Here is a 27188-nt window from a genome sequence, read left to right on the forward strand (position 1 = left end):
TTAACGGAATTTTGAAACGAGGTGAATGAAGATGAATGGTGAGGTGAAGATAATGAAGAATTAATCTTTATGGATGGTTGTTATTTTAATTTTGTGATTTTAATTTGTTTGATGTGATGTGCAGGGTTAAGTGTGATTTGTACAATGTTCTGTTGTTTCCACTAATATCACTGATTCTAATGGGCTGTGAGGGCAACATTTATCTTTCATATGTTTATAATTTTAAATAGGCAGCATATATTTGCAGCACCAACGTTCTGATTGCTCCCTTGGATGACAAGACCAGATTTCTGTTTGGTCCCCTTGGAGGATAAGACACTCGCAGCAGTTTGTCTGGAATGTGTAATTTAATCCTGCCTGATTGAGTAATCAAGATCTTTGCAATGTGAAATTTGATCCATTCATTGTGACAGCTAGCTCCAGAGCTCACAGTGCTAACACTACTGCTTTCAGAGAACAGACAGGGCTCACTCTCCCAGGTTAGGACCTTCTCCCCCACCCCAACAAGTTTCTGAAATTCCCATCCTCCCCCAATAAGTTCCTGACCGTCTCTCCCCTCCCTCCCCGAGTTCCTGACCTTCTCCCCTCCCGAGTTCCAGACCTTCTCCCCAAGTTCCTGACCTTCTCCCCCCCCGAGTTCCTGACCTTCTCCCCCCTGAGTTCCTGACCTTCTCCCCCCGCCCCGAGCTCCTGACCTTCTCTCCCCCCGAGTTCCTGACCTTCTCCCCTCCCGAGTTCCAGACCTTCTCCCCAAGTTCCTGACCTTCTCCCCCCCCGAGTTCCTGACCTTCTCCCCCCTGAGTTCCTGACCTTCTCCCCCCCCGAGTTCCTGACCTTCTCCCCCCTGAGTTCCTGACCTTCTCCCCCCCCGAGTTCCTGACCTTCTCCCCCCGCCCCGAGCTCCTGACCTTCTCTCCCCCCCGAGTTCCTGACCTTCTCCCCCCCGAGTTCCTGACCTTCTCCCCCCCGAGTTCCTGACCTTCTCCCCCCCGAGTTCCTGACCTTCTCCCCCCCCGAGTTCCTGACCTTCTCCCCCCGAGTTCCTGACCTTCTCCCCCCCCGAGTTCCTGACCTTCTCCCCCCCCGAGTTCCTGACCTTCTCCCCCCCCCGAGTTCCTGACCTTCTCCCCCCCCCGAGTTCCTGACCTTCTCCCCCCCGCCGAGTTCCTGACCTTCTCCCCCCCCGAGTTCCTGACCTTCTCCCCCCCGAGTTCCTGACCTTCTCCCCCCCCGACTTCCTGACCTCCTCCCCCCCGAGTTCCTGACCTTCTCCCCCCCCGAGTTCCTGACCTCCTCCCCCCCGAGTTCCTGACCTTCTCTCCCCCCGAGTTCCTGACCTTCTCCCCCCCCGAGTTCCTGACCTCCCCCCCCCCCGAGTTCCTGACCTTCTCTCCCCCCGAGTTCCTGACCTTCTCCCCCCCCGAGTTCCTGACCTCCTCCCACCCGAGTTCCTGACCTTCTCCCCCCCCGAGTTCCTGACCTTCTCCCCCCCCGAGTTCCTGACCTTCTCCCCCCCTGAGTTCCTGACCTTCTCCCCCCCCGAGTTCCTGACCTCCTCCCCCCCGAGTTCCTGACCTTCTCTCCCCCCGAGTTCCTGACCTTCTCCCCCCCCGAGTTCCTGACCTCCCCCCCCCCGAGTTCCTGACCTTCTCTCCCCCCGAGTTCCTGACCTTCTCCCCCCCCGAGTTCCTGACCTCCTCCCACCCGAGTTCCTGACCTTCTCCCCCCCCGAGTTCCTGACCTTCTCCCCCCCCGAGTTCCTGACCTCCCCCCCCCCCCGAGTTCCTGACCTTCTCCCCCCCCGAGTTCCTGACCTTCTCCCCCCCGAGTTCCTGACCTCCTCCCCCCCGAGTTCCTGACCTTCTCCCCCCCCGAGTTCCTGACCTTCTCCCCCCCGAGTTCCTGACCTTCTCCCCCCCGAGTTCCTGACCTTCTCTCCCCCCGAGTTCCTGACCTCCCCCCCCCGAGTTCCTGACCTTCTCCCCCCCCGAGTTCCTGACCTTCTCCCCCCCGAGTTCCTGACCTTCTCCCCCCCCGAGTTCCTGACCTCCCCCCCGAGTTCCTGACCTCCTCCCCCCCGAGTTCCTGACCTTCTCCCCCCCCGAGTTCCTGACCTTCTCCCCCCCCCGAGTTCCTGACCTTCTCCCCCCCCGAGTTCCTGACCTTCTCCCCCCCCCGAGTTCCTGACCTTCTCCCCCCGAGTTCCTGACCTTCTCCCCCCCCCGAGTTCCTGACCTTCTCCCCCCCCGAGTTCCTGACCTTCTCCCCCCCGCCGAGTTCCTGACCTTCTCCCCCCCCGAGTTCCTGACCTTCTCTCCCCCCCGAGTTCCTGACCTTCTCCCCCCCGAGTTCCTGACCTTCTCCCCCCCCGAGTTCCTGACCTTCTCCCCCCCGAGTTCCTGACCTCCTCCCCCCCGAGCTCCTGACCTCACCCCGAGTCCCTGACCTCCCCCCAGAGTTCCTGACCTTCTCCCCCCCCGAGTTCCTGACCTTCTCCCCCCGAGTTCCTGACCTTCTCCCCCCAAGTTCCTGACCTTCTCCCCCCCCCGAGTTCCTGACCTTCTCCCCCCCCGAGTTCCTGACCTTCTCCCCCCGAGTTCCTGACCTTCTCCCCCCGAGTTCCTGACCTCCTCCCCCCCCGAGCTCCTGACCTCACCCCGAGTTCCTGACCTCCCCCCAGAGTTCCTGACCTTCTCCCCCCCCGAGTTCCTGACCTTCTCTCCTCCCCGAGTTCCTGACCTTCTCCCCCCCCCCCCGAGTTCCTGACATTCTCCCCCCCTGAGTTCTTGACCTTCTCCCCCCCACAAGTTCCTGACCTTCGCCCCCCGAGCTCCTGACCTTCTCCTCCCAAGTTCCTGACCTCTCCCCCCAAGTTCCTGACCTTCTCCCCCCCCCATGAGCTCCTGACCTTCTCCTCCCAAGTTCCTGGCCTCTCCCCCCAAGTTCCTGGCCTCCCCCCCACGAGCTCCTGACCTTCTCCTCCCAAGTTCCTGACCTTCTCCCCCCCCCATGAGCTCCTGACCTTCTCCTCCCAAGTTCCTGGCCTCTCCCCCCAAGTTCCTGACCTCCCCCCCACGAGCTTCTGACCTTCTCCTCCCGAGCTCCTGACCTTCTCCCCCCGAGTTCCTGACCTTCTCCCCCCCTGAGTTCCTGACCTTCTCCCCCCCCGAGTTCCTGACCTTCGCCCCCCCCGTGTTCCTGACCTTCTCCCCTTCGATCCCCTCTCCTCTCCCCCACCCCCTACCCCACCCGATCCCCTGACCTTCTCCGCACAGAGCTGAGGAAAGCGTGGTGGTACAGGCCACAGCCGTCGCACCGTTTGGTGCTGCGCATGCGTAACCTGATCTAGTGCGCATGTGTGGTACCAAAGTGGCGCACATGGGCAGACAAAAGCGGTGCAAATAATCACTCCATTTTAAATAAGGGAATGTCAAAATAAATTGTTGCAGTAAATTTAGAAAAAGTTACCAAATCAATTTATTGACACAAAGGAATAATTAGTTTACCACATTTATGCTACACTTGCCTCTGAAGGGGGATAAACTGCCCAGACAATGTCACACACCCTACGACCTTACACACCCCAGAAACAGCAGCAAGGAGGGAGACCGAGGGAGGCAAGGGATTCGGAAGCGGAAAGATTCTCACAAGGGCACAGTCTCGTGTCTCATATTGTGAAGTCTCTACTTCTGTTGTCACAATTTGTGAGCCTCTCCGTCCGTGTACTGTCACACCTTGCACTATTCTCACCCATGCCCTTTCACAACTTGCACTATTCCGGCCCATGCCCTGTCACGCCCGTGCACTGTCAGACCTCGCACTATTCTTGTCCGTGCACTGTCACACCTTGCACTATTCCCACCCGTGCACCATTCTCACCCATGCCCTGTCGCACCTTGCACTGTTCCTGCCCATGCACTGTCACACCTCGCACTATTCTGTTCTATTGGAGCCAAGTTAGCTTTTCTGCTATGTACAGAATTTAAGCACAAGGAATTATATTTACAAATTAAGGACAACAAAAGAAAATGCAGGAGGATGTTTTTTACCGATAGGGTGGTGAGTACGTGGAACCGATTAACGGCACGGGGGTGGTGGAACAAGAAAAATTAATGTTTCAAGAAGGAGCTAGACTGATTCTGGTCAACAACTGGGAGTCAGGGTTATTCGAAATGCACCAAGAGAACACTGTGGGTAGATGGGTTAGATGGGCCGAAGGTCTTCTCTTGCCACACTGTTGCTATGTTACGCCATCACATCCCACAGTGTGCTGTGTCACCCTCCACACACTCACATACTTGTGCTGTTTCATATCCACTTTGTAGTTGCTTCCCCCACTGGCGGGAGAGTGTAATTACAGCGTGACCGGTTTACATAGTATTTTCTATTATAAAAGTAGCTGAAAGTAGTTATAAATATTGACGGGCTGTGCACGCAAACATAAGGGCCTAGAGTTTCCACTAGAATTCTTCCAAAATCAGCCAAAACAGCACAAAAGATGGAGGAATTTCAAGCAGCAGTTCCTTCGCGTTTCCGTGATCTTTTGCGCTGGTTTAAAAAGCATTGTGCTGGAAGCTGGCCCCACCCACAACAGTGGCCACAACCCCAAATCGAATTAATCACCGTGGCGAGTTTCCGCTAATTGCGCCTGATTGTGGGCCTTCGCTGAGCCTCTTCAAATTAAACTGGTTCTTTTTAGTGCAAGGACACTAATAGGCACGTTTGAAAAGCTTTTAAATGTTTTTTTAATTTACTAAGAAACTGATGACTGACCCTCAAGGTAACTAATCAATGGTCCTGTATAGTTTTTTAAGTCATTTTCAGTTATTTATAATCAGCTTATTCACAGGTGGTGGAGTAGACACTGATTAAAATGATTATTTTTTGTGATAAACCGATTTTCAACCGTATTAATTACCAAGTTACCACTCTTAAATATATCGAGGAATATTTTTTAATGAATCTTTATTAAAGTACGTTCAAAAACGCTGCCCGATTGCACTGGTCCAATGGAAGGTTTTCCGTTCGGCGATATGCAAATGAGCTTGAGCGGAAACTTGAGCAAAAAAATCACTTTGCAAAGCTAGCGCAAATCTGAGCGCAGTTTACGCCCAGATCGCCGATGGTGCCCAAAGCAGAAACTGTAGGCCAAGATATTTAATATTTTATTGCTGCTGCTCTGATATTAATGTGTCGACTCATAACTGACCACTGTCTGTCGGTAACGATTATCCATTGCTGACGTTCACTCAATTTTTCTGATCTCTTGCAGTCGGTACAGGGAACAGGCCTTGCGTTTATTGCCTTCACAGAGGCAATTACACATTTCCCGGCCTCCCCCTTCTGGTCTGTGCTCTTCTTCCTGATGCTCATTAACCTGGGATTGGGCAGCATGATGGGAACCATGGAAGGAATCATGTCGCCGATCGTTGACATGTTTAAAGTTCGCAAAGAATTCTTAACAAGTAAGAGTCCAGCACAAAGCCCCTGTACGTTCTAGGATACCGTCTATTACAATCTGCACCAAAAACTAACTCTCCAGAATCAGAATTTTGAGCTATTCAATTATTTAGTATGTATTGGTGAATATATGTGCTCATAAAATTGAGAGATAGCCATTATCAGCAGGTTCAGCACGGGTTAGATACAGAGTAAAGCTCCCTCTACACTGTCCCATCAAACACTCCCAGGGCAGGTACAGCATGGGTTAGATACAGAGTAAAGCTCCCTCTACACTGTCCCATCAAACACTCCCAGGGCAGGTACAGCACGGGTTAGATACAGAGTAAAGCTCCCTCTACACTGTCCCATCAAACACTCCCAGGGCAGGTACAGCACAGGTTAGATAGAGAGTAAAGCTCCCCCTACACTGTCCCCATCAAACACTCCCAGGGCAGGTACAGCACGGGTTAGATACAGAGTAAAGCTCCCTCGACACTGTCCCATCAAACACTCCCAGGGCAGGTACAGCACGGGTTAGATACAGAGTAAAGTGCTCTCTACACTGTCCCATCAAACACTCCCAGGGCAGGTACAGCACGGGTTAGATACAGAGTAAAGCGCTCTCTACACTGTCCCATCAAACACTCCCAGGGCAGGTACAGCACGGGTTAGATACAGAGTAAAGCGCTCTCTACACTGTCCCATCAAACACTCCCAGGGCAGGTACAGCACGGGTTAGATACAGAGTAAAGCGCTCTCTACACTGTCCCATCAAACACTCCCAGGGCAGGTACAGCACAGGGTTAGATACAGAGTAAAGCGCTCTCTACACTGTCCCATCAAACACTCCCAGGGCAGGTACAGCAGGGATTAGATACAAAGGGCAGGAGAAACTGTTTAATACATAGGGCTGTGAGGCTGTGGAATTCACTACGGCAGTTAGTGATTGAAGTAGAGGCCATGGTGACGTTTAACAACAGGTTAGATAGGTGATTGAAGGAAAAGGGTATAAAGGGACCTGGGAACAGGGCGGGTATTAGGATTAGGATACTGCTGGTGTGGACGATAAACCAGCACAGACTGCTGAGGCCGAATGGCCACTTTCTATGTTGGAATTTCAATGGAATTCTGTCGAATCTCATTGACCAGACCGCCTCTGCACTGTGAGATATATTTCAGCAGCATTCAGGACGGATACATTTGTAAAGTAGCTATGAATGTTTGGGATAGAAGGTAAACAAACTGCCAGGAGTTCCTGATGCCCCTGGGTGAGGGGCAGTGAGGTGGGGTTTACAGGAAGGGTTTCAATGAGACAGAGACTGTCACAGCCCCGAACTCTCCCAGCTTCTGACACACGAGATTCCCGAGTGCAGTTTACGATTATTTCTCCCTCTCATTGCGGTGAAGTGACGAATTGCACAGACCCCTGTGGGAGCCACTGCCACCCAATGGTCTGAAACGGAAAACACAAACTGAAAGAACATGTTTTGTAACAGTGGCAAATTCCACCATCTGGCAAATTTCCTTGAACAAGGACCGAGATACAGAAATCTCACCGCAGAAGGAGACACTTGGAGGGGTTCAGACAGCCTCTGAACCCCGCAACGATGAGACCGCAATGGTGAGGCATCCGACCTGATCATTCGATCAAGTTCACTGGGACTGAATAATGTCAGAGATAAAGATCAGAGCATGTGGTTATTGTGGACCCCGGGGGGGGAGACGGGAGTCCAGGGGAGGGGAGCAGTCGGGGATCACCGGAGCGCAGCGTCCTGAGTGCAAATCCATTGGCAGGATAGGCGCACCAACATCAGTGTTCTCGCTCAGGCCAGTATCCCCAGCATCGAAGCTTTGACCACGCTCGATCAACTCCGATGGACGGGCCACATTGTCCGCATGCCCGATACGAGACTCCCAAAACAAGCACTCTACTCGGAGCTCCGACACGGCAAGAGAGCCCCAGGTGGACAAAGGAAACGCTTCAAGGACACCCTCAAAGCCTCCTTGATAAAGTATAACATCCCCATCGACACCTGGGAATCCCTGGCCCAACACCGCACAAAGTGGAGGAGAAGCATCTGGGAAGGCGCTGAACACCTCGAGTCTCTTCGCCGGGAGCAAGCGGAAGCCAAACGCAGGCAGCGCAAGGAGCGCACGTCAACCCAAGCACCCCACCCACCCGCCCCTTCAACCACCGTCTGCCCCACCTGTGACAGAGACTGTAGGTCCCGCATTGGACTCATCAGTCACCTGAGAACTCATTCTTAATGTGGAAGCAAGTCATCCTCAGCTCCGAGGGACTGCCTAAGAAGATGAAGAAGAAGCAGAGTGGTTATTGTGGACCCCGAGGAGGCCTTCCTGGCCCCACTGAAATAGTTTGAGACCTGACAGTTTTGGGGCCAATTCCCCGTAGCCGGCCGGCAGGGGGTTACTGGGTGTGGTATCCATCTGCCCAGTTAGCCCTCAGGGATCCATGGGATCGATGTAGAATCATAAAATGGTTACAGCACAGAAGGAGGCCATTTGGCCCGTCGAGCCCGTGCTGGCTCTCTGCAAGAGCACTTCAGCTAGTCCCACTCCCCCGCCCTTTCCCCGTAGCCCTGCAAATTTTTTTCCTTCAGGTACTTATCCAATTCGCTTTTGAAAGCCACAATTGAGTCTACCTCCACCACCCTGTCAGGCAGTGAATTCCAGACCATAGCCACTCGCAGCGTGAAAAAGTTTTCCCTCATGTCACCTTTGGTTCTTTTGCCAATCACCTTGAATCTGTGTCCTCTGGTTCTTGACCCTTCCACCAATGGGAACAGTTTCTCTCTATCTACTCTGCTTAGACCTCTCATGATTTTGAACACCTCTATCAAATCTCCTCTCAACCTTCTCTGCTCTAAGGAGAACAACCCCAGCTTCTCCAGTCTATCCACATAACTGAAGTCCCTCATCCCTGGAATCATTCTCGTAAATCTTTTTTGCACCCTCTCTATGGCCTTCAGTCATAGAGTCATAACGGCACAGAAGGAGGCCATTCAGCCCATCGAACCCGTGCCGGCTCTCTGTAGAGCAATCCAGTCAAGCCCATTCCCCCACTCTATCCCCGTAGCCCTGCAAGTTTATTTCCCTCAAGAGCCTATCGAGTCTCCCCTTGAATACATTGAGTGTCTCCGCTTCCACCACTTCCGTCGGCAGCGAGTTCCAGGTCCTCACCACTCGCCACGTAAAAAAGTTTTTCTTCACGTCCCCCCTGCATCTCTTGCCCAAAACCTTAAATCTGTGTCCCCTAGTCCTTGTACCCTCAAGTAGTGGGAACAGCCTTTTCCCATCTAGCCTATCCAAACCCGTCATAATCTTGTACACCTCTATCAAATCACTCCTCAAACTCCTTTGCTCTAATTAAAATTAGTCCAGCTTCTCCAACCTGTCCTTGTAACTAAGATCCCCCATCCCCAGAACCATTCTGGTAAATCTCCTCTGCACCCTCTCAAGGGCCTTCACATCCTTCCTAAAGTGTGTTGACCAGAACTGGACGCAATACTCCAGATGTGGCCTAACCAACACTTTATAAAGGTTCAGCATAACTTCTCTACTTTTGTACTCAATACCTCTATTTATGAAGCCCATGCTTTGCTAACCACTCTCTCAATATATCCTGCCACCTTCAGGGACCTATGCACATTAACTCCCAGGTCCCTCTGTCCCTGCACACTCTTTAAAACTGTGCCATTAAGTGTATATTGCCTCTCCCTGTTCCTTCTGCCAAAATGCATTACCTCACACTTCTCTGTATTAAATTCCATCTGCCACTTGTCTGCCCATTCTGCTAGCCTTTCTATGTCCTGCTGCAGTCGATTGGTATCATCCTCACTGTTTGCCACACACCCAAGTTTGGTGTAATCGGCAAATTTAGAAATTCTACTTTGTATTCCAATATCCATGTCATTTATATATATCAAAAAAAGCACTGGCCCCAGCACAGACCCTTGGGGAACACCACTGTCTACCATCCTCCAGTCTGAAAAACAGCCATTTACCACAACTCACTGTTTTCTGTCCTTAAGCCAATTCCTTATCGAAGCTGCCACTGACCCACCTATTTCATGAGCCTTAATTTTGTTAACCAGCCTTCTATGTGGTACTTTGTCAAACATCCTAAAATCCATCTAGACAACACCCATTGCATTCCCTTCATCAATCCTCCCTGTTACTTCATCAAAAAATTCAATTAGATTAGTCAAACACGATCTGCCTTTTACAAATCCGTGTTAGCTCTCCTTAATTAGCTTAAACCTCTTCAAGTGCCCATTAATTTTTTCCTTGCTTACTGTTTCTAAAACTTTACCCACCACCGATGTTAAACTGACCGGCCTGTAGTTACTAGGATTGTCCTTACACCCTTTCTTGAACAATGGTGTCACATTTGCCACTTTCCAATCCTCAGGCAGAATCACAGAATCACAGAATCCCCACAGTGCAGATAGAGGCCATTTCGGCCCATCGAGCCTGCACTGAAACATATCCCACCCTATCCCCGTAACCCCACGTATTTAATCCCCTAACACTAAGGGCCAATTTTTTTTTATCATAGCCAAATCAACCTAACCCGCACATCTTTGGACTGTGGGAGGAAACCGGAGCACCCGGAGGAAACCCACGCAGACACAGGGAGAATGTGCAAACTCCACACAGACAGTCGCCCGAGGCCAGATTTGAACCCGGGTCCCTGGCGCTGTGAGGCAACAGTGCTAACCACTATGCCACCTCCCCCACATCTGGGGAAGATTGGAAAATTATGGCAAGCCCTTCTGCTATCTCCTCCCTCAATTCCCTTAGCAAACTGGGATGCAAGTCATCTGGACCAGGCGACTCATCCACTCTAAGCATACCCAGCCTTTCTAGTACATCCTGTCTATCAGTTTTCACTCCTTCCATTGCTTCTACCTTTTCCACTTCTACCGATATTTTGTCAGCATCCACCTCCTCAGTAAACACCGATACAAAGTACTCATTGAGTATTCTAGCCTTGCCCTGCGCTCCTAAACATATATCACCTTCTTTGTCCCTAATAGGCCACACCCCGCCTCTTACTACCCGCTTACTGTTTACATGCCGGTAGAAGATTTTTGGGTTCCCTTTTATGTTAACCACCATTCTACTCTCATATTCTCTATTTGCCAATCATATTTTCATCTTCACATCCCCTCTCAACTTATTGTATTTGGTCTGGTTCTCCCTTGAACAATTCACCTGACATGCATCATACACCCTCTTTTTTGTTTCATCATCTTCTCTATCTCCCTCGTCATCCAAGGAGCCCTTGCTTTGGTTCCCTTACCCTTCCCTCTTGTTGGAATGTACCTAGCCTGTACTTGGAACATCTCCTCCTTAAAGATCATTGTTCCGTTACAGTTTTTCCTGTCAGTCTTTGGTTCCATTTTCCCCTGGCTAGTTCCTTTAGGATCCCATTTGAAGTTAGCCCTATTCCAATTTAGAAGCTCCAATCTAGATTGTTCCTTGCTCCTCTCCATTGATAATCTAAATCTTACGATACGATGATCACTCGTACCCAAGTGTTCTCCCACAGACACTTGGTCGACCGGGCCCACCTCATTCCCCAGCACCAGATCCAGCAATGCCTCCTTCCTAGTTGGGCCAAGAACATACTGGTCAAGGAAATTCTCCTGAACGCATTTCAGAAATTCCTCCCCATCCTTTCCCTTTACCCTAGCATCATTAAACCAAATTTTAATTTGATTTGTTAAGTTTTAGTTGAACTTTTGTTTACAGTCCAATTTGGGTTTTTTGGGTACAAGCAAAAGAGTTGCCCGAGCATTATCCCAATCAATGTTTGGGTAATTAAAGTCCCCCAACATCACCACTCTAGCTCTTGCATATCTCTGCAATTTCCCTGCAGATTTGTTCATCTACCTCCCTCTCACATCCTTCCTAAAGTGCGGTGCCCAGAATTGGACACAATACTCCAGTTGAGGCTGAACCAGTGTTTTATAAAGATTCATCATAACTTCCTTGCTTTTGTACTCTACGCCTTTGTGTGATGTCGGACCCCGGTTTGTGTTGATTGAAGAAGCTCCCGTCTGATTGAGGTGGGATGGTGGCCTCCAGTGGTAGGCCTGAGTTAAAATGGCGGCAGAACAGGAATGGGTTGCTAGGTTGACCACCTCAACTTTAAATCTGCTTCTGACCCATTTCCACGGGTGGGGGGAGTTAAAGATCTCCGTCTTTCCCCCCATATGTTGACTAGTTGATTTCACGTGGAGTTGCACTGGGGAGTGAAACCAAGTGTAGCCACTGTTGTAATGTAGGAAACGTGGCAGCCATTTTTGACACAGCAAGATCCCACAAACGGCAATGAGATAAATGACCAAATAATCTGTTTTAGTGATGTTGCTTGAGGGACAAATATTGGCCAGGACACCGGGGAGAACTCCCCTGCTCCTCTTCGAATAGTGCCATGGGGTCTTTTACATCCACCTGAGAGAGCAGATGGGGCCTCGGTTTAACGTCTCATCTGGACCCTATGAATGGGTTCATGAAACAATTGGATGGGTTTCTGGAGAGAAGGTGTTGGGGAGAAGGAGGTTGCTGGGTGTTAATTCAGCAGAAAGGGACAGTCTGCTGTGCTGAGTGGCTTTTCCGAATTTCAGAAAGTTTTTCGCTTCTTGTTAATTCTACGGGGAATTTCTAATCCATTTTAATTTCCATTCTCAATGCCTCGGATTAATTTGCTCTTTTTCCACAGTTGGCTGCACGATGGTCGCTTTCTCAATCGGACTCATCTTCGTCCAGCGTTCCGGAAACTACTATGTCACAATGTTTGATGACTATTCAGCCACATTGCCCCTCACAATCATTGTCATTTTGGAGAATATCGCCGTGTCGTGGGTTTATGGGACGAAGAAGTAAGTGTCCTCAGATCCTCGGCTCTGCACATCTCACGGGGCTGTGAACAAGAGAAACCCCCAGGATGGTGTCCTGTTAATGAAAGGATTGTATTTATACAGCGCCTTCCATCACCTCAGGATGTCCTAAAGCACCTCACAGCCAAGTCATTACTTTTGAAGTGAATTTACGGTTGGCTTAGAGGTCACAGCGACAGCCAATTTGTAAACAGCAAGATTCCAAAAGCAGCAGCGAGATGAATGACCAGATAATCTGTTTCAGTGATGTTGGTTAAGGGATAAATATTGGCCGCAGGACACTGGGAAGAAATCCCCTGCTCTTTGAAATAGTGCCATGGGATCTTTGACATCCATACGAGAGGGCAGATGGGGCCTCGGTTTAATGTCTCATCCAAAAGACGCCACCTCCAACAGTGCAGCGCTTCCTCCGTGCTGCCCCTCTTGCCGCGCTCCCTCAGTACAGCCCCTCCAACAGTGCGGCGCTCCCTCAGTACTGCCCCTCTGACAGTGCAGCACTCCCTCAGTACTGCCCCTCCGACAGTGCAGCGCTCTCTATGTGCTGCCCCTCCGACAGTGCAGCGCTCCCTCAGTACTGCCCCTCCGACAGTGCAGCGCTCCCTATGTGCTGCCCCTCCGACAGTGCAGCGCTCCCTCAGTACTGCCCCTCCGACAGTGCAGCGCTCCCTATGTGCTGACCCTCCAACAGTGCAGCGCTCCCTCAGTACTGCCCCTCCGACAGTGCAGCGCTCCCTATGTGCTGACCCTCCGACAGTGCAGCGCTCCCTCAGTACTGCCCCTCCGACAGTGCAGCACTCCTTCCGTGCTGCCCCTCTGACGGTGCAGCACTCCCTCCGTGCTGCCCCGCTGACAGTGCTTCACTCCCGCTGTGCTGCCCCTCTGACAGTGCAGTACTGCCTACCGACAGTGCAGTACTGCCCCTCTGACAGTGCAGGCTCTCTCAGTACTGCCCCTCCGCTTATCTTTTGCTTAAACAACAGGCAATGATTGAGACAGTGACTGTTGATTTGTTTATGGAATTTGGAGGAAGATACAGGGCTATGGGGAGAGAACGGGGCAGTGGGATTAGTTTAGGATTGATACAGGGCTATGGGGTGAGAACAGGGCAGTGGGATTAGTTTAGGATTGATACAGGGCAATGGGGTGAGAGCAAGGTAGTGGGATTAGTTTGGGATTGATACAGAGCTGTGGGGAGAGAGCGGGGCGGTGGGATTAGAACAGATATCTAAAAAGATGGTTAAACATAAAGTGAGAGGAAATCCTATTAAAAATGAGTTAAACTGTCTGTACAGCAATGCACACAGTGTCCGTAATAAAACAGGGGAGCTGGAGGTAATCATGCGTTGCGAGGAACCAGACATAGTAGGGATTACTGAGACATGGCTACAGAAAAATCAGGACTGGGAATTAAACATTGCAGGGTATAACATATTTAGAAAAGATAGAGAGGGAAAAATGGGAGGTGGAGTAGCTGTATTTATTAGGGATAACATAATGGCAGTAGAAAAAAGTGACGCAGATATCAGCAAGATAAAAATAGAATCCAAATGGATAGAGATAAAAGATAATAAAGTATCAATCACACTAATAGGTGTAGTCTACAGACCACCTAATAGTGGAAGGGAGGTGGAGAAAGAAATATGCAGACAAATTAGGGAAATGAGTAAAAACATAGAATAACAATCATGAGGGATTTCAACTACCCCGATATTAATTGGACAGAAGAGGTAGGGAAAGGGGATAAGGGAATGGAATTCCTACAATGTGTACAGGACTTCTTTCTAACCCAATATGTAAAAAGCCCAACAAGGGAGGATTCAATATTGGATCTAGTAATGGGGAATGAACCAGAACACATAGGAGAAGTAAAGGTAGGGGAACATATTGACAATATTGACCATAATCTAATACGCTATAAGATGATAATTGAGCTGGACATAAGTATGACAAAAAGCAGGTTAATAGATTGGAGAAAAACTGATTTTGAGGGGCTGAGAATAGAACTTGGGAAAATAAAATGGGCAACAATGTAGAACAGTAATGGGAAACATTTAAAATGGTATTCAACAGACTCCAGGAAAAATACATTCCGCTAAAAGGAAAGAACAAACTAAACAATAATGAGACTCCATGGATGAATAAAGCCATAAGGGAACAATTGAGGGTAAGGAAAGAGGCATGCATTAAATACACAGACAACAGGGGAGTGCATGATAAGAGAGAATACAAAAAGATTAGGAGAGAAGTCTACAAAACAATTAGGGAGGCAAAGAGAAACTATGAAATTATCAAGGAACATAAAACAAAATATTAAAATATTTTATAGGCACATCAATAAAAAATGGAGAGTTGGGATGGGAATCGGGCCATCAAGGGATAGTCAGGACAATACCACAGGTAACGATAGAGAGATGGCAGAAATATTAAATAATGATTTTGCTTCAGTATTTACCAGGGAGATAGAACAGGTGGACATGACATTGGATGATGAGATTAGTAATGAGATAAGTGCATTTAAAATAAAAAAAAGGGGACATATTAAATAAATTAATCAAACTCAAAGAGGATAAAACCCCTGGTCTGGATGGATTGCATCCACGCATTTTAAAAGAATCTAGGGAAGAGATAGCAGAGGCATTACTGCACATATTTAATAATTCATTAGAAAGAGGTATAGTGCCAGAGGACTGGTGGATAGCTAACGTAATACCGATATTTAAGAAGGGTGATTGAACATGTCCAGTGAATTATAGACCAGTCCAGGGAATTATAGACCAGTCAGCTTAACATCGATGGTTGGAAAAATAATGGAACCCCTACTAAAGGAAAAAATAGAAGAACATCTAGAAACCAAAAATATAATAATGATGAATAGTCAACATGGATTTCAAAAGAGAAAGTCTTGCTTGACCAACCTGATTGAATTTTTTGAAGAGGTAACAGAGAGAGTAGACAAGGGTAATGCAGTAGATGTAATTTATCTGGATTTTCAAAAGGCCTTCGATAAGTTACCCCATAATAGACTAATGAATAAGGTCAGAGAATGTGGAGTCAGGGGACAAGTAGCAGAATGGATTGCTGGCTGGCTTCAAGACAGAAAGCAGAGAGTGGGAGTAAAGGGTAGCTATTCACAGTGGCAGAAGGTGGGTAGTGGTGTTCCACAAGGATCAGTGCTGGGACCACTGCTGTTCACAATTTACATTAACGATTTAGACTTTGGAATCAAAAACACAATTTCTAAATTTGCAGATGACACCAAATTGGGGGGGATAGTTAATACTGAGGAGGACTGCAACAAGTTACAGGAGAACATTAATAAACTTGCAGAATGGGCAAATGGGCAAATGAAGTTCAACACTGAAAAATATGAGGTATTACATTTTGGTAGGAAGAATAGTGAGGTCACTTATCACTTGGCGGGTACGAGTCTTGGTGGGGTAGAGGAACAAAGGGATCTAGGAGTACAGATCCACATCACTAAAAGTTGCAATGCAGGTTAGCAAGGCCATAAAAAAAACAAGCACTAGGGTTTATTTCTAGAGGGAAACAATTGAAAAGTAGGGAAGTTATGCTAAACCTGTATCAAACCTTGGTTAGACCACACTTGGAGTACTGCAGACAGTTCTGGTTGCCATATTATAAAAATGATATAGAGGCACTGGAGGGGGTGCAGAGAAGATTTACAAGGATGATACCAGAAATGCGAGGGTATACATATCAGGAAAGGATGAACAGGCTGGGTCTCTTTTCTCTTGAAAAAAGAAGGCTGAGGGGTGACCTAATAGAGGTCTTTAAATTTATGAAAGGTTTTGATAGAGTGGATAGAGAGAGAGTGTTTCCACTTGTGGGGAAGAGCATAACTAGAGGCCATCAATATAAGATAGTCACCAAGAAATCCAATAGGGAATTCAGAAGGAACTTCTTTACCCAAAGAATGGTGAGAATGTGGAACTCGCTACCACAGGGAGTGGTTGAAGCGAATAGTATCGATGCATTTAAGGGGAGGCTGGACAAGGATATGAGGGAGAAGGGAATAGAGGGTTATGCTGATAGATTTAGATGAGGAAAGATGGGAGGAGGCTCGAGTGGAGCATAAACACCGGCATGGAATGGTTGGGCTGAATGGCCTTTTTCTGTGCCGGATATCCTATGTAGTTTGGGATTGATACAGGGCTATGGGGAGAGAGTGGGGCAGTGGGATTAGCGTGGGATTGCTGTAGCGATGGGCCTCTTTCTGTGCTGTATAATATGGTTCCCTGGTTCTAGCCTAATATGGTCCAATCTGACAGGTACAGAAAATCACTCCCTTGTTTAGTTTCCTTACTGACGTTGCCTTTGTGGAATCAGTGTTTTTGTTGTTGCTCTAACCAGCGTCAAATGATAAACAATTAGATATATTATTGAAAGCAACTTTACATAGGAACAGGAGGTGGCCATTCAGCACCTCGATCCTATTCCACCATTCAGTTCGATCATGGCTGATCTATATCTCAACTCCATTGACCCACCTTTGCTCCGTATCCCTTGATGCCCTTAGCCAACAAAAATCTATCCATCTCGGGCTTGTAAATTTCAATTGACTCCCAGCATCCACTGCCTTTTGGGGGAGAACCTTCCAGACTGCCACTGCCCTTTGTGTGAAGCAGTGATTCCTGACATCACCTCTGAACAGTCGTGCTCTCATTTTAAGGTCATGCCCCCTTATTCTGGACTCGCCCACTAGAGCACATAGTTTATCTCTCTTTTTTTTAATTAGTTTTTTATGGGATCAGGGCGCCACTGGCAATACCAGCATTTATTGCCCATCCCTAGTTGCCCTTGAGAAGGTGGTGGTGAGCCACCTTCTTGAACCGCTGCAGTCCGTGTGGTGAAGGTACTCCCACAGTGCTGTTAGGTAGTGAGTTCCAGGATTTTGACCCAGCGACGATGAAGGATCGGCGATATATTTCTAAGGATGGTGTGTGACTTGGAGGGGAACTTGGAGGTGGTGGTGTTCCCATGCGCCTGCTGCCCTTGTCCTTCTAGGTGGAAGAGGTCGTGGGTTTGGGAGGTGCTGCCAAAGAAGCCTTGGTGAGTTGCTGCAGTGCATCTTGTAGATGGTACACACTGCAGCCACGGTGCACCGGTAGTGGAGGGAGTGGATGTTTAAGGTGGTGGATGAGGTGCCAATCAAGCGGGCTGCTTTGTCTTGGATGGTGTCGAGCTTCTTGAATGTTGTTGGAGCTGCACTCATCCAGGCAAGTGGAGAGTATTCCATCACACTCCTTACTTGTGCCTTGTAGATGGTGGAAAAGCTTTGGGGAGTCAGGAGGTGAGACACTCGCCGCAGAATACCTAGCCTCTGACCTGCTCTTGATGCCACCGTATTTATGTGGCTGGTCCAGTTAAGTTTCTCGTTAATTGTGACCCCCCAGGATGTTGATAGTAGGGGATTCGGTGATGGTAATGCCATTGAATATCAAGGGGAGGTGGTTAGACTCACGCTTGTTGGAGATAGTCATTGCCTGGCACTTCTGTAACGCGAATGTTACCTGCCACTTATCAGCCCAAGTCTGAATGTCGTCCAGGTCTTGTTGCATGCGGGTATGTACTGCTTCATTATCTGTGGAGTTGTGAATGGCGCTGAACACTGTACAGTCATCAGCGAACATCCCCATTTCTGAACTTATGTTAGAGGGAAGGTTATTGATGAAGCAGCTGAAGATGGTTGGGCCTAGGACACTGCCCTGAGGAACTCCTGCAGCGATGTCCTGGGGCTGTGATGATTGACCTTCAACCACCACAACCATCTTCCTTTGTGCTAGGTATGACTCAGGCCAGTGGAGCATTTTCCCCCTGATTCCCATTGACTTCAGTTTTACTAGGGCTCCTTGATGCCACACTCGGTCAAATGCTGCCTTGATGTCAAGGGCAGTCACTCTCACCTCACCTCTGGAATTCAGCTCCTTCGTCCATGTTTGGACCAAGGCTGTAATGAGGTCGGGAGCCGAGTGGTCTTGGCGGAACCCAAACCGGGCATCAGTGAGCAGGTTATTGGTGAGTAAGTGCCACTTGATAGCACTGTCGATGGCACCTTCCATCACTTTGCTGATGATTGAGAGTAGACTGATGGGGCGGTAATTGGCCGGGTTGGATTTGTCCTGATTTTTGTGGACAGGACATACCTGGGCAGTTTTCCACATTGTCGGCTAAATGCCAGTGTTGTAACTGTACTGGAACAGTTTGGCTAGAGGCGCGGCTAGTTCTGGAGCACAAGTCTTCAGCACGATAGCCGGGATGTTGTCAGGGTCCATAGCCTTTGCTGTATCCAGTGCGCTCAGCCGTTTCTTGATATCACGTGGAGTGAATTGAATTGGCTGAAGACTGGCTTCTGTGATGGTGGGGGCCTCAGGAGTAGGCCGATATGGATCATCCACTCGGCACTTCTGGCTGAAGATAGTTGCAAACGCTTCAGCCTTGTCTTTTACACTCACATCATTGAGGATGGGGATATTCTTGGAGCCTCCTATCTACCCTATCGAATCCTTTAATCATCTTAAACACCTTGATCAGATCCCCTCAACCTTCTAAACTTACATACAGCCCTAACCTTCAGCTTGCAGACTGGCTGCATGTAACCAGTTACTTAATTCCAACATTGATGCAACATTTAACTGTTTTTGAGAGTATATGTTGTTAAATTCTGCATATTTAAACTGCTGCATCATTACGTGTGTTGGCAGTGAAGAGATGCCGGATATTGAGAGAGTTATGTGCCAGGTAACAGTAAAGTCTTTCTGCCCTTTTCCAGATTCATGCAGGAGTTGACAGAAATGCTGGGCTTCACTCCATACAGATATTACTATTACACCTGGAAGTACATCTCCCCTCTGGCCATGGCTATCCTGATGGTGACCAGCATTATTCAGATGGGCATCAGTCCACCAGGATACAACGCCTGGATTATGGAGGAGGTAAGAAGCAAAAGAATATTTCTGACACCACGATTCTTTAACCTGGGAGCGCGACGGTTAAATGGGCGGAACGTGAACAGGAGCTGGGATTAGAAGTGGTTATTTTCCACAGAGGAGACTCCAGGTGAAGTGAGTGACACTGAGGCTGGTCAGCTGTCCAGTGAGCTGCTGAATATGTGGGTAAGAAAAGGGCAAGATCAGGTCAGTGACCTCTGGGTGGGGGCGCGATCAGAGACCTCGGGGGTGGGGGGGGGCGGTCAGCAGGTGTCGGGGGCATGGAACCGAATCTTGAGATAACCCAATTGTCTTTCCGTTTGCTAAATGCAGTGGTCGGTGTAATGGAGTCTCCTTTTCCCTTGTCTAGGCTACGGAGAAGTTCCTGATATTCCCAGGCTGGGCCATGGGCTTGACGATTACTCTGATTGTGGTGGGAGTCCTGCCCATTCCTATTGTCTTCATTGTCCGCCACTTTCACCTCGTGTCCGATGGGTCCAACACTTTATCTGTTTCGTACAAAAGAGGTCGAATGATGAAAGATATGTCCAACTTGGATGATCATGATGAGACCCGGTTCATCCTGAGCAAGGTCCCCAGTGAGACTCCTTCGCCAATGCCCACCCATCGCTCCTATAACGGGCCCGATAGCACCTCACCAATGGAAATGACTGCTGCCAATGGGCGATATGGCGTTGGTTACCTGTCAGCCGGCACTCCGGAATCTGAACTGTAAGGTGGATTGGAAGAGGAGAGTCAGCACCTAATGCAGTTGTAATATAAAGTGAAACAGTGCAACGATTAATCAACAGTTGTGATTGGGGAAAACAACCTGTAACTAGCCGCCATCGATCGAAATCGGGTCAATTTGACATTGATCTTTACTGGTGCAAAACCAATCCAATTGTAAACAGGTCAATGATAGGCTCATCCAGAACTGCTCCTGTACCAGTGCAGGCACTGGGTGTGAAACTGGATCTGTACCAGTGCAGGCACTGCATGTACAATGCTACCAGTGGGAATGCACTGTAATTCATCTGGCCCTCTATCAGCACAGACACGCATATACCACACGTGTAAGCACAGACACGCATATACCACATGTGTAAGCACAGACATGCATATACCACACGTGTAAGCACAGACACGCATATACCACATGTGTAAGCAGACATGCATATACCACACGTGTAAGCACAGACACACATATACCACACGTGTAAGCACAGACACACATATACCACACGTGTAAGCACAAATACCACATATACCAGCCTTGTATCAGTGCAAATACTGTATATACTGACCTTTTATCTGCACATACACTACATATACTGAACCTATATCAACACATATGATGTATACTAGCCCTGATTCAGCATAAACACTGTATACTCTGCCCCTGCATCAGCAGATACCAATGTACTGCTAGTGGTACAGACAATGCAAACACTGCACAGAAAATGCACATTCTGGGCCTGTATCAGCACAAATATCACATATGCTGCCCTATATTAGCCCACACACTATGTATACTAGCCCCAATTTAGCACAAATACTTTATGTACTAGGCCTGTATCTGCACATACATGTCATATACTGCCCGATGTCAACACAGGCACTTCATGTACTAGCCATGTATCAGTACAGATGTTGCGTGTACTAGCCGTGTGTCAGTACTAGTGTTGCATGTACTAGCCATGTGTCAGTACAGGTGTTGCATGTACTAGTCATGTGTCAGTACAGATGTTGCATGTACTAGCTGTATGTCAGTACAGATGTTGTATGTACTAGCCATATGTCAGTACCGGTGTTGCATGTTCTAGCCATGTGTCAGTACAGGTGTTGCATGTACTAGCCATGTGTCAGTACAGATGTTGTATGTACTAGCTGTGTGTCAGTACAGATGTTGCATGTACTAGCCGTGTGTCAGTTCAGGTGTTGCATGTACTAGCCATGTGTCAGTACCGGTGTTGCATGTACTAGCCATGTGTCAGTACAGGTGTTGCATGTACTAGCCATGTGTCAGTACAAGAGTTGTGTGTACTAGCCGTGTGTCAGTACAGATGTTGCATCCATTCTGAGCTTGTATGCATTTCCATGTACTAATATTGAGGCTGTATTAATGGTCCTATTGATTGTCTGGTAGCAGGCCTTCGCTGGATTGTACTAACCCTGGGCTAGCACATTCTGTGGACTGTACCATTCCTGTACAAGTGGCACAGGATTCAAGGGCGAGCTTCCCAGTAAGCACAATGCACCCTACCCTAGGGGGATTAATTCCTACATTTCAGGCTCTGTCAGCTGTGGATCTACAGGTAAAGACCCTTCACCAAAGCACACAGCCTGGGGGCAGGTTGGCACATTCAGTCATGGGTTATAATGAGAGCCGGTCTCTGAGAACGTTTGATGGCAAGGACATCAAGTAACACTTGGTACATATTGCATTTTCCATAATTATTATTATTCCCCCGAACACCTGACCTTTTGCCCAATTTCTGCCACGAGGACCTAACAATTTGGGCCATAAACTTCCCTAAAACTGGACAAATAACCTCCTCACATTGTTTCCTGCAAAGTGATGTGATGTGGCATGTTCACAGAATCACTGCAGCGCTATCAAGGGAACCAACTCTGCCTGTCAGTCGAGCAGACATGGGTACAGGAGGGCAGTGTTGCTGCACTAATAATCCAGATAACATGAGTTTCAATTCCACCCTCGCTTTTCAGAGTTTGAATTCAGTTTAAAACCTTTGGAAATAAAAATCTGGTCTCAGTAAAAGTGACCGTGAAGCTGTCGGATTGTCGTAAAAACCCAACGGGTTCACTGATGTCCTTTAGGGAAAGAAACTCGCCGTCCTTACCTGGTCTGGGCCTATAGGTGACTCCAGTCTCTCACCAACTGCCCTTTGAAGGGGCCTAGCAAGAAACATAGTTGCATCACCACCTTCTCGGGGTCACTCCCGATGGGCAATGAATGTGGCCTTGCCAGATGTTGTCTTTGGGCTTCTTCATATCCACTGTTTCTGTTCTCTTGGCCTCGATCTTCCTCAATCCCCACAGAGCAGCAGTTTCTCCTGAGACTTATATCTGAATCAATCAGCCTCCCCCCTCCCCTCACCCTCCCTCTCTCCCTCTCTCCTCCCCCTCCCCCCTCCGCCTCCCTCTCTCCTCCCCTTCCCCTCACCCTCACCCTCCCTCTCTCCTCACCCTCCCCTCACTCTCCCTCTCTCCTCACCCTGCCCCCTCCCCCTCCCGCTCTCTTCCCCCTCCCCTCACACTCCCTCTCCCCTCCCCCCTCCCCTCACCCTCCCTCTCTCCTCCCCCCTCCCCCTCCCCCTCCCTCCCCCTCCCCTCCAAACCCCCTCCCCTCCCCTCCCCCCTCCCCTCCCTTTCCCCCCTCTCTCCTCCCCCTCCCCTCCCACTCCCCCTCCCTCTCTCCTCCCCCTCCAAACCCCCTCCCCTCCTCTCCCTCTCCCCCCCTCCCCACCCCCTCCCCTCCCACTCCCCCTCTCTCTCTCCTTCCCCTCCCCCTCCCCCCTCCTCCTCCCCCTCCCACTCCCCTCCTTGAATAATGGCTCCTTGGGAAAGTGACACAGGAATGCACCAGTTAGCGTTTTCAGGAGAGGAAGAAGAAATTGGGGGTAAAGCTGTAATTCTCCCCGCCGAGATCTTGTGTGTCGGTTTTGGCTCCAATCTTTCAGGCTCCTACCCACCAGGGATGAATCTCCAATCATGGGGACAAGCACAAAATCCACTCCCAGCTCGGGTTACACGTGAACAGAACACCTCCCACATAAATGAGTTTCACCCCTTCCTTCAGCAGAGGGGCTGCTGGGGGACCAGACACTGCCCGGCAAAGGGGCCAGGGCCGGGTGAGGAGGCTGAGCCTCAGCGCTGTGCCACACCTGGTGCATTGACATGCAGTGCCAACAAACATGCCCTCAGTGTCCCAAACTTTCTCGATGCTGTTTAACGATTCACTTGCTTATTGATGGCATCTAGTCTCACCGTCATTGACCAATCAGTGTTGGTTTGCAAATTGCAGTATTAAAGCTTGTAAATTCTACAATTAACAACAATTCTATAAGTAGGCATCAAGCAGCTGTTTGTGAAGAATAATCGTTGCACTCTGTATAGTGTTCACAGATTAACATTGGATTAGAGCTCAGTAGTGGATGTTCCTGTGTCTGTTGTCGGTACTTTAGGTAAAGTGGTGTGAGTGTGTGTGTGTGTGTATTTGGGGAGTGGATTATTCTAGACATTCTGTAGAGCCCGGTTAATGTAGAGCACACGATGGTAAGCACAGTGGGAACATACCTTTGCTATTTCTCTAGATTTAATGTAGTGAGATCCGATGTTTTCCAGAGGTGTAGATTTCAGCTTTAAAGTGTTGATAAAGTTGTACAATCAGGTGGATCAGATATAACCGTTCATTGCACTTTATTATTCCTATAGGTGCAGCAATTAATCCGGAGACAGAATATTACAGCATAGAAGGTCATTCGGCCCATCATGTCTGTGTCGGCTCTTTGAACGAGCTCTCCAATTCGTCCCACTCCCCTGCCTTTTCCCCATAGTCCTGCGAATTTCTCAGTTTCAAATATTTATCAGTCACTTTTGAAAGTTACTATTGAATCTGCTTCCAGATGAACATCTTTACACTTAAAACGTGTTAGCATGTTAAAGGTTAGAAATTGTGGGGGAAAGGGGGAAATTGCTTGCAGTTCCATGTTACAGCCCCAAGGTGGGGCCAGTGGCTATTTAAATGCTGCGTTGTTCAGTCTGTGGTGCTGGGGGCATCTGCTGGTGGTGCCCAGTACTACAGGCAATTTACTAGCACATTGCTGGTTAACAGTGTCTAAACTCCAGGGGCCCAGGTGCCCAGTCTGTGATTCACCAGCTGGTTTCAGTCAGGCCCCGGTAAAGACGCTACATTTGGCCTCAGAGTCCTAGGGTTAGGGTGGGTTTCCTGGGATTCCTGCTCCAACACAGCGACTGCCAGTGGGAGTGAACAACATTGTCAATTCTCAATGTCTATCTCACACACCAGGAATGGCCATTGGGGAAAGATCTCAGAGTGACCACTGACCAGTGATAGTGACTATGGACTAGTGACCACTGCCCCTCAGTCGGGATTGACATTTGCAGGAGAGGAGGAGGAAGGGGAGAAAACAGGTTACATGGCCTTGCAGGAAATGTGACTTTATCCGCCTGTTAATATTTTACAGCTTAAAGTGATCTGTAAGGACAGTTAGTGTGAGAAATGGAATAGTCTGAGCAGTGCACTAAAGGGGGCAGTGTAGAGAAAAAGTTACCCAGCAGTTACCCAGTGCGTCACACTGACATGGTAACCAGTGCTTTACACTGACACAGTAACTAGTGATTTCGACACAGTCACTGGGCAGCATTGGCCGTCCCTTGCTACACATGAGGTCTCCGGGGCAGGGACACCAGGGGAATGGGAGACAGCGGTAATGTGGTTACTTTGGGCTACCAGCTCTCCAGCATCAGTGGCCCTTTTATTTCTCGGAATTCCCTGCAGTCGTGGCACAGATACACGGAACGTCGGTCAGTTTTAACGTTTGGAATGAAAGGAGGACACGGCCATCAAGGCCATGCAGCAGTCCATTCAAACAACTAGCATTATGAGCTTTGACCTTTCACCTGATGCCCTGTATTTTCATGTTGAATTCCTATGTCCATGTTTAGAATGGAAATTGCCTATGTAAACCGGTCATGCTGTAATGACTGCCTCCCGCCAGGGTGGCACTGCCGCACCCTCACTGGGCGGCTGTCGGAATTATTAAGCGACGAGCCCATCTTACATCAGATGTAAGAATTTATCATGGGAAAACTTGACAGGTTTTGCAGATGCACGATTTTTAATATATTATAAATCAGACAATAATAAAGTCAAATAAAATTTTAGATACTAAATATGGGGGAAAAATTGAACAGGAGACAATGGGCAGCACAAAGCAAGGTTTGTGAATTGATTTACAATTTATTACTATCGCAGCAACTTGACCAACTCTGCCCTGTGTCTGGGTCACTCAGGGTCACAATGACAGAGGTCAGAACTAAAGGCTGACACGAGATGGATAAACTTCCCAGGAACTGCCAGCAACCGCGGGGTTAATTTGCTCCGCCTTTAAATCTCATCTGGGAGCAGAATCCTGGCATCGGATTCTCGCTGATCGACAAAGACCCACAATTGCTGCACCTCCAGTCTTATAGGTAGAATATTGGCCAACCATTAACTCCAATTTGGTATTTGTGTGACTTACAGAATATGGTATTAGTCTAAAGATATTTATATTGTACATTGAAACTGTATATGTCTGTGTACATTATGTTAAATTATGAAAATTACAGAAGTTATGCTGAATATTTTCACGCTATTAGTTTGTGGTGCTGTATATATTCAATGTATATTTAATATATATTATCTGGCAACAGTTACAATTTCCTTGTTTTTGTCCCGTTGAAGAGTTTTCTTGTCTTTTTACACTGGGTTTGCGTTTATCATTTATTTACTGTCCTAGAGAGGTTTCTCTCCTTTTCCCTCTCTCTCCCTTTCCCTCTCTCTCCCTTTCCCTCTCTCTCCCTTTCCCTCTCTCACGCTCCCTCTCTCCCTCCCTATCCCTCTCTCCCCCTCTCTCTCCCTCTCCCTCTCCCTCTCTCTCGCTCTCCCTCTCTCTCTCTCGCTCTCCCTCTCTCCCTCTCCCTCTCTCTCTCGCTCTCAAGCTCCCTCTCCCTCTCTCCCTCTCTCTCACCCTCTCATGCTCCCTCTCTCTATCACCCGCTCGCTCGCTCTCTCTCCTCTCCCTCTCCCTCTCTCCCTCCCTCTCCCACTGCCTCCCTCTCTCTCTCCCTCCCTCTCTCCCTCCCTCTCACTCTCACTCTCACTCTCACTCTCACTCTCTCTCACTCCTCTCTCGATCGCGCTCCCTCTCTCTCCCTCTATCGCACGCTCCCTCTCTATCACGTGCTCATCTCTCCCTCTCTCTCCCTCTCCCTCTCTATCGCGCGCTCGCTCTCTCTCCCTCTCCCTCTCTATCACGCGCTCATCTCTCCCTCTCTCTCCCTCTCCCTCTCTATCGCGCGCTCGCTCTCTCTCCCTCTCCCTCTCTATCGCGCGCCCCGTCTCTCCCTCTCTCTCTCTCTCCCTCTATCGCGCGCTCATCCCTCTCACTCTCTCTTTCCTTCCGTCTCTCTCTCGCCCTCCCTCGCCCTCCCTCTCCCCCTCTCTCTCCCCCTCTCTCCCTCTCCCTCTCTCTCTCCCTCTCTCTCTCCCTCTCTCTCTCCCTCTCTCTCTCTCGCTCCCTCTCTCCCTCTCCCCCTCTCTATCGCGCTCCCTCTCTCACCATCTCTCTCACTCTCACTCTCTCTCCCACTCCCTCTCTCTCCCACTTTCTCTCTCTTTCTCTCTCCCTCTCTCCCTCCCTCCCTCTCCCACGCCCACTCCCACTCCCTCCCTCTCTCACTCCCTCTCTCCCTCTCTCTCTCCCTCACTCTTTCCCTCCGTCTCTCTCTCTCCATCCCTCGCCCTCCCCCTCCACCTCCCTCTCCCTCTCTCTCACGTGCTCCCTCTCTCCCTGTCTCTCTCTCCCGCTCTCTCCCTATCCCTCTCCCTCTCTTTCACGTGCTCCCTTTCTCTCTTTCCTACTCCCTCTCTCCCTCTCCCTCTCTCTCTCTCTCTCCCTCTCTCTCCCCCTCTCAAATTCAAATTCAAATTTAAATCGCTTTATTGGCATGATGACAAGGTACATCTTATGTTGCCAAAGCATCGAAAAACATTTATGGTTGAACACATAAACACAGGTCTATCCATACAGTGTATAAACAGATATATCCCTGAGTGTAT

At 49.0% G+C, this 27188-nt stretch overlaps 1 protein-coding gene across 1 annotated transcript in view; it reads left to right on the forward strand.

Annotated features, from left to right (window-relative positions):
* Window positions 1-22631, forward strand: part of slc6a17 (solute carrier family 6 member 17) — a 126647-nt gene extending 104016 nt beyond the window's left edge. Inside the window, exons 9-12 of the mRNA XM_086010957.1 lie at window positions 5273-5465; window positions 12194-12353; window positions 19162-19324; window positions 19689-22631. Of these exons, the coding sequence (XP_085867083.1) occupies window positions 5273-5465; window positions 12194-12353; window positions 19162-19324; window positions 19689-20054 (882 nt within the window). The 3' untranslated portion in view covers window positions 20055-22631. The remainder of the gene's footprint in view (window positions 1-5272; window positions 5466-12193; window positions 12354-19161; window positions 19325-19688) is intronic.
* Window positions 22632-27188: the final 4557 nt, after the last annotated feature.

Source organism: Somniosus microcephalus, chromosome 18 (genome assembly GCF_052327205.1).
Source record: "Somniosus microcephalus isolate GS21.2 chromosome 18, FLI_Smic_1.0, whole genome shotgun sequence".
Taxonomy (NCBI): Eukaryota; Metazoa; Chordata; class Chondrichthyes; order Squaliformes; family Somniosidae; genus Somniosus; species Somniosus microcephalus.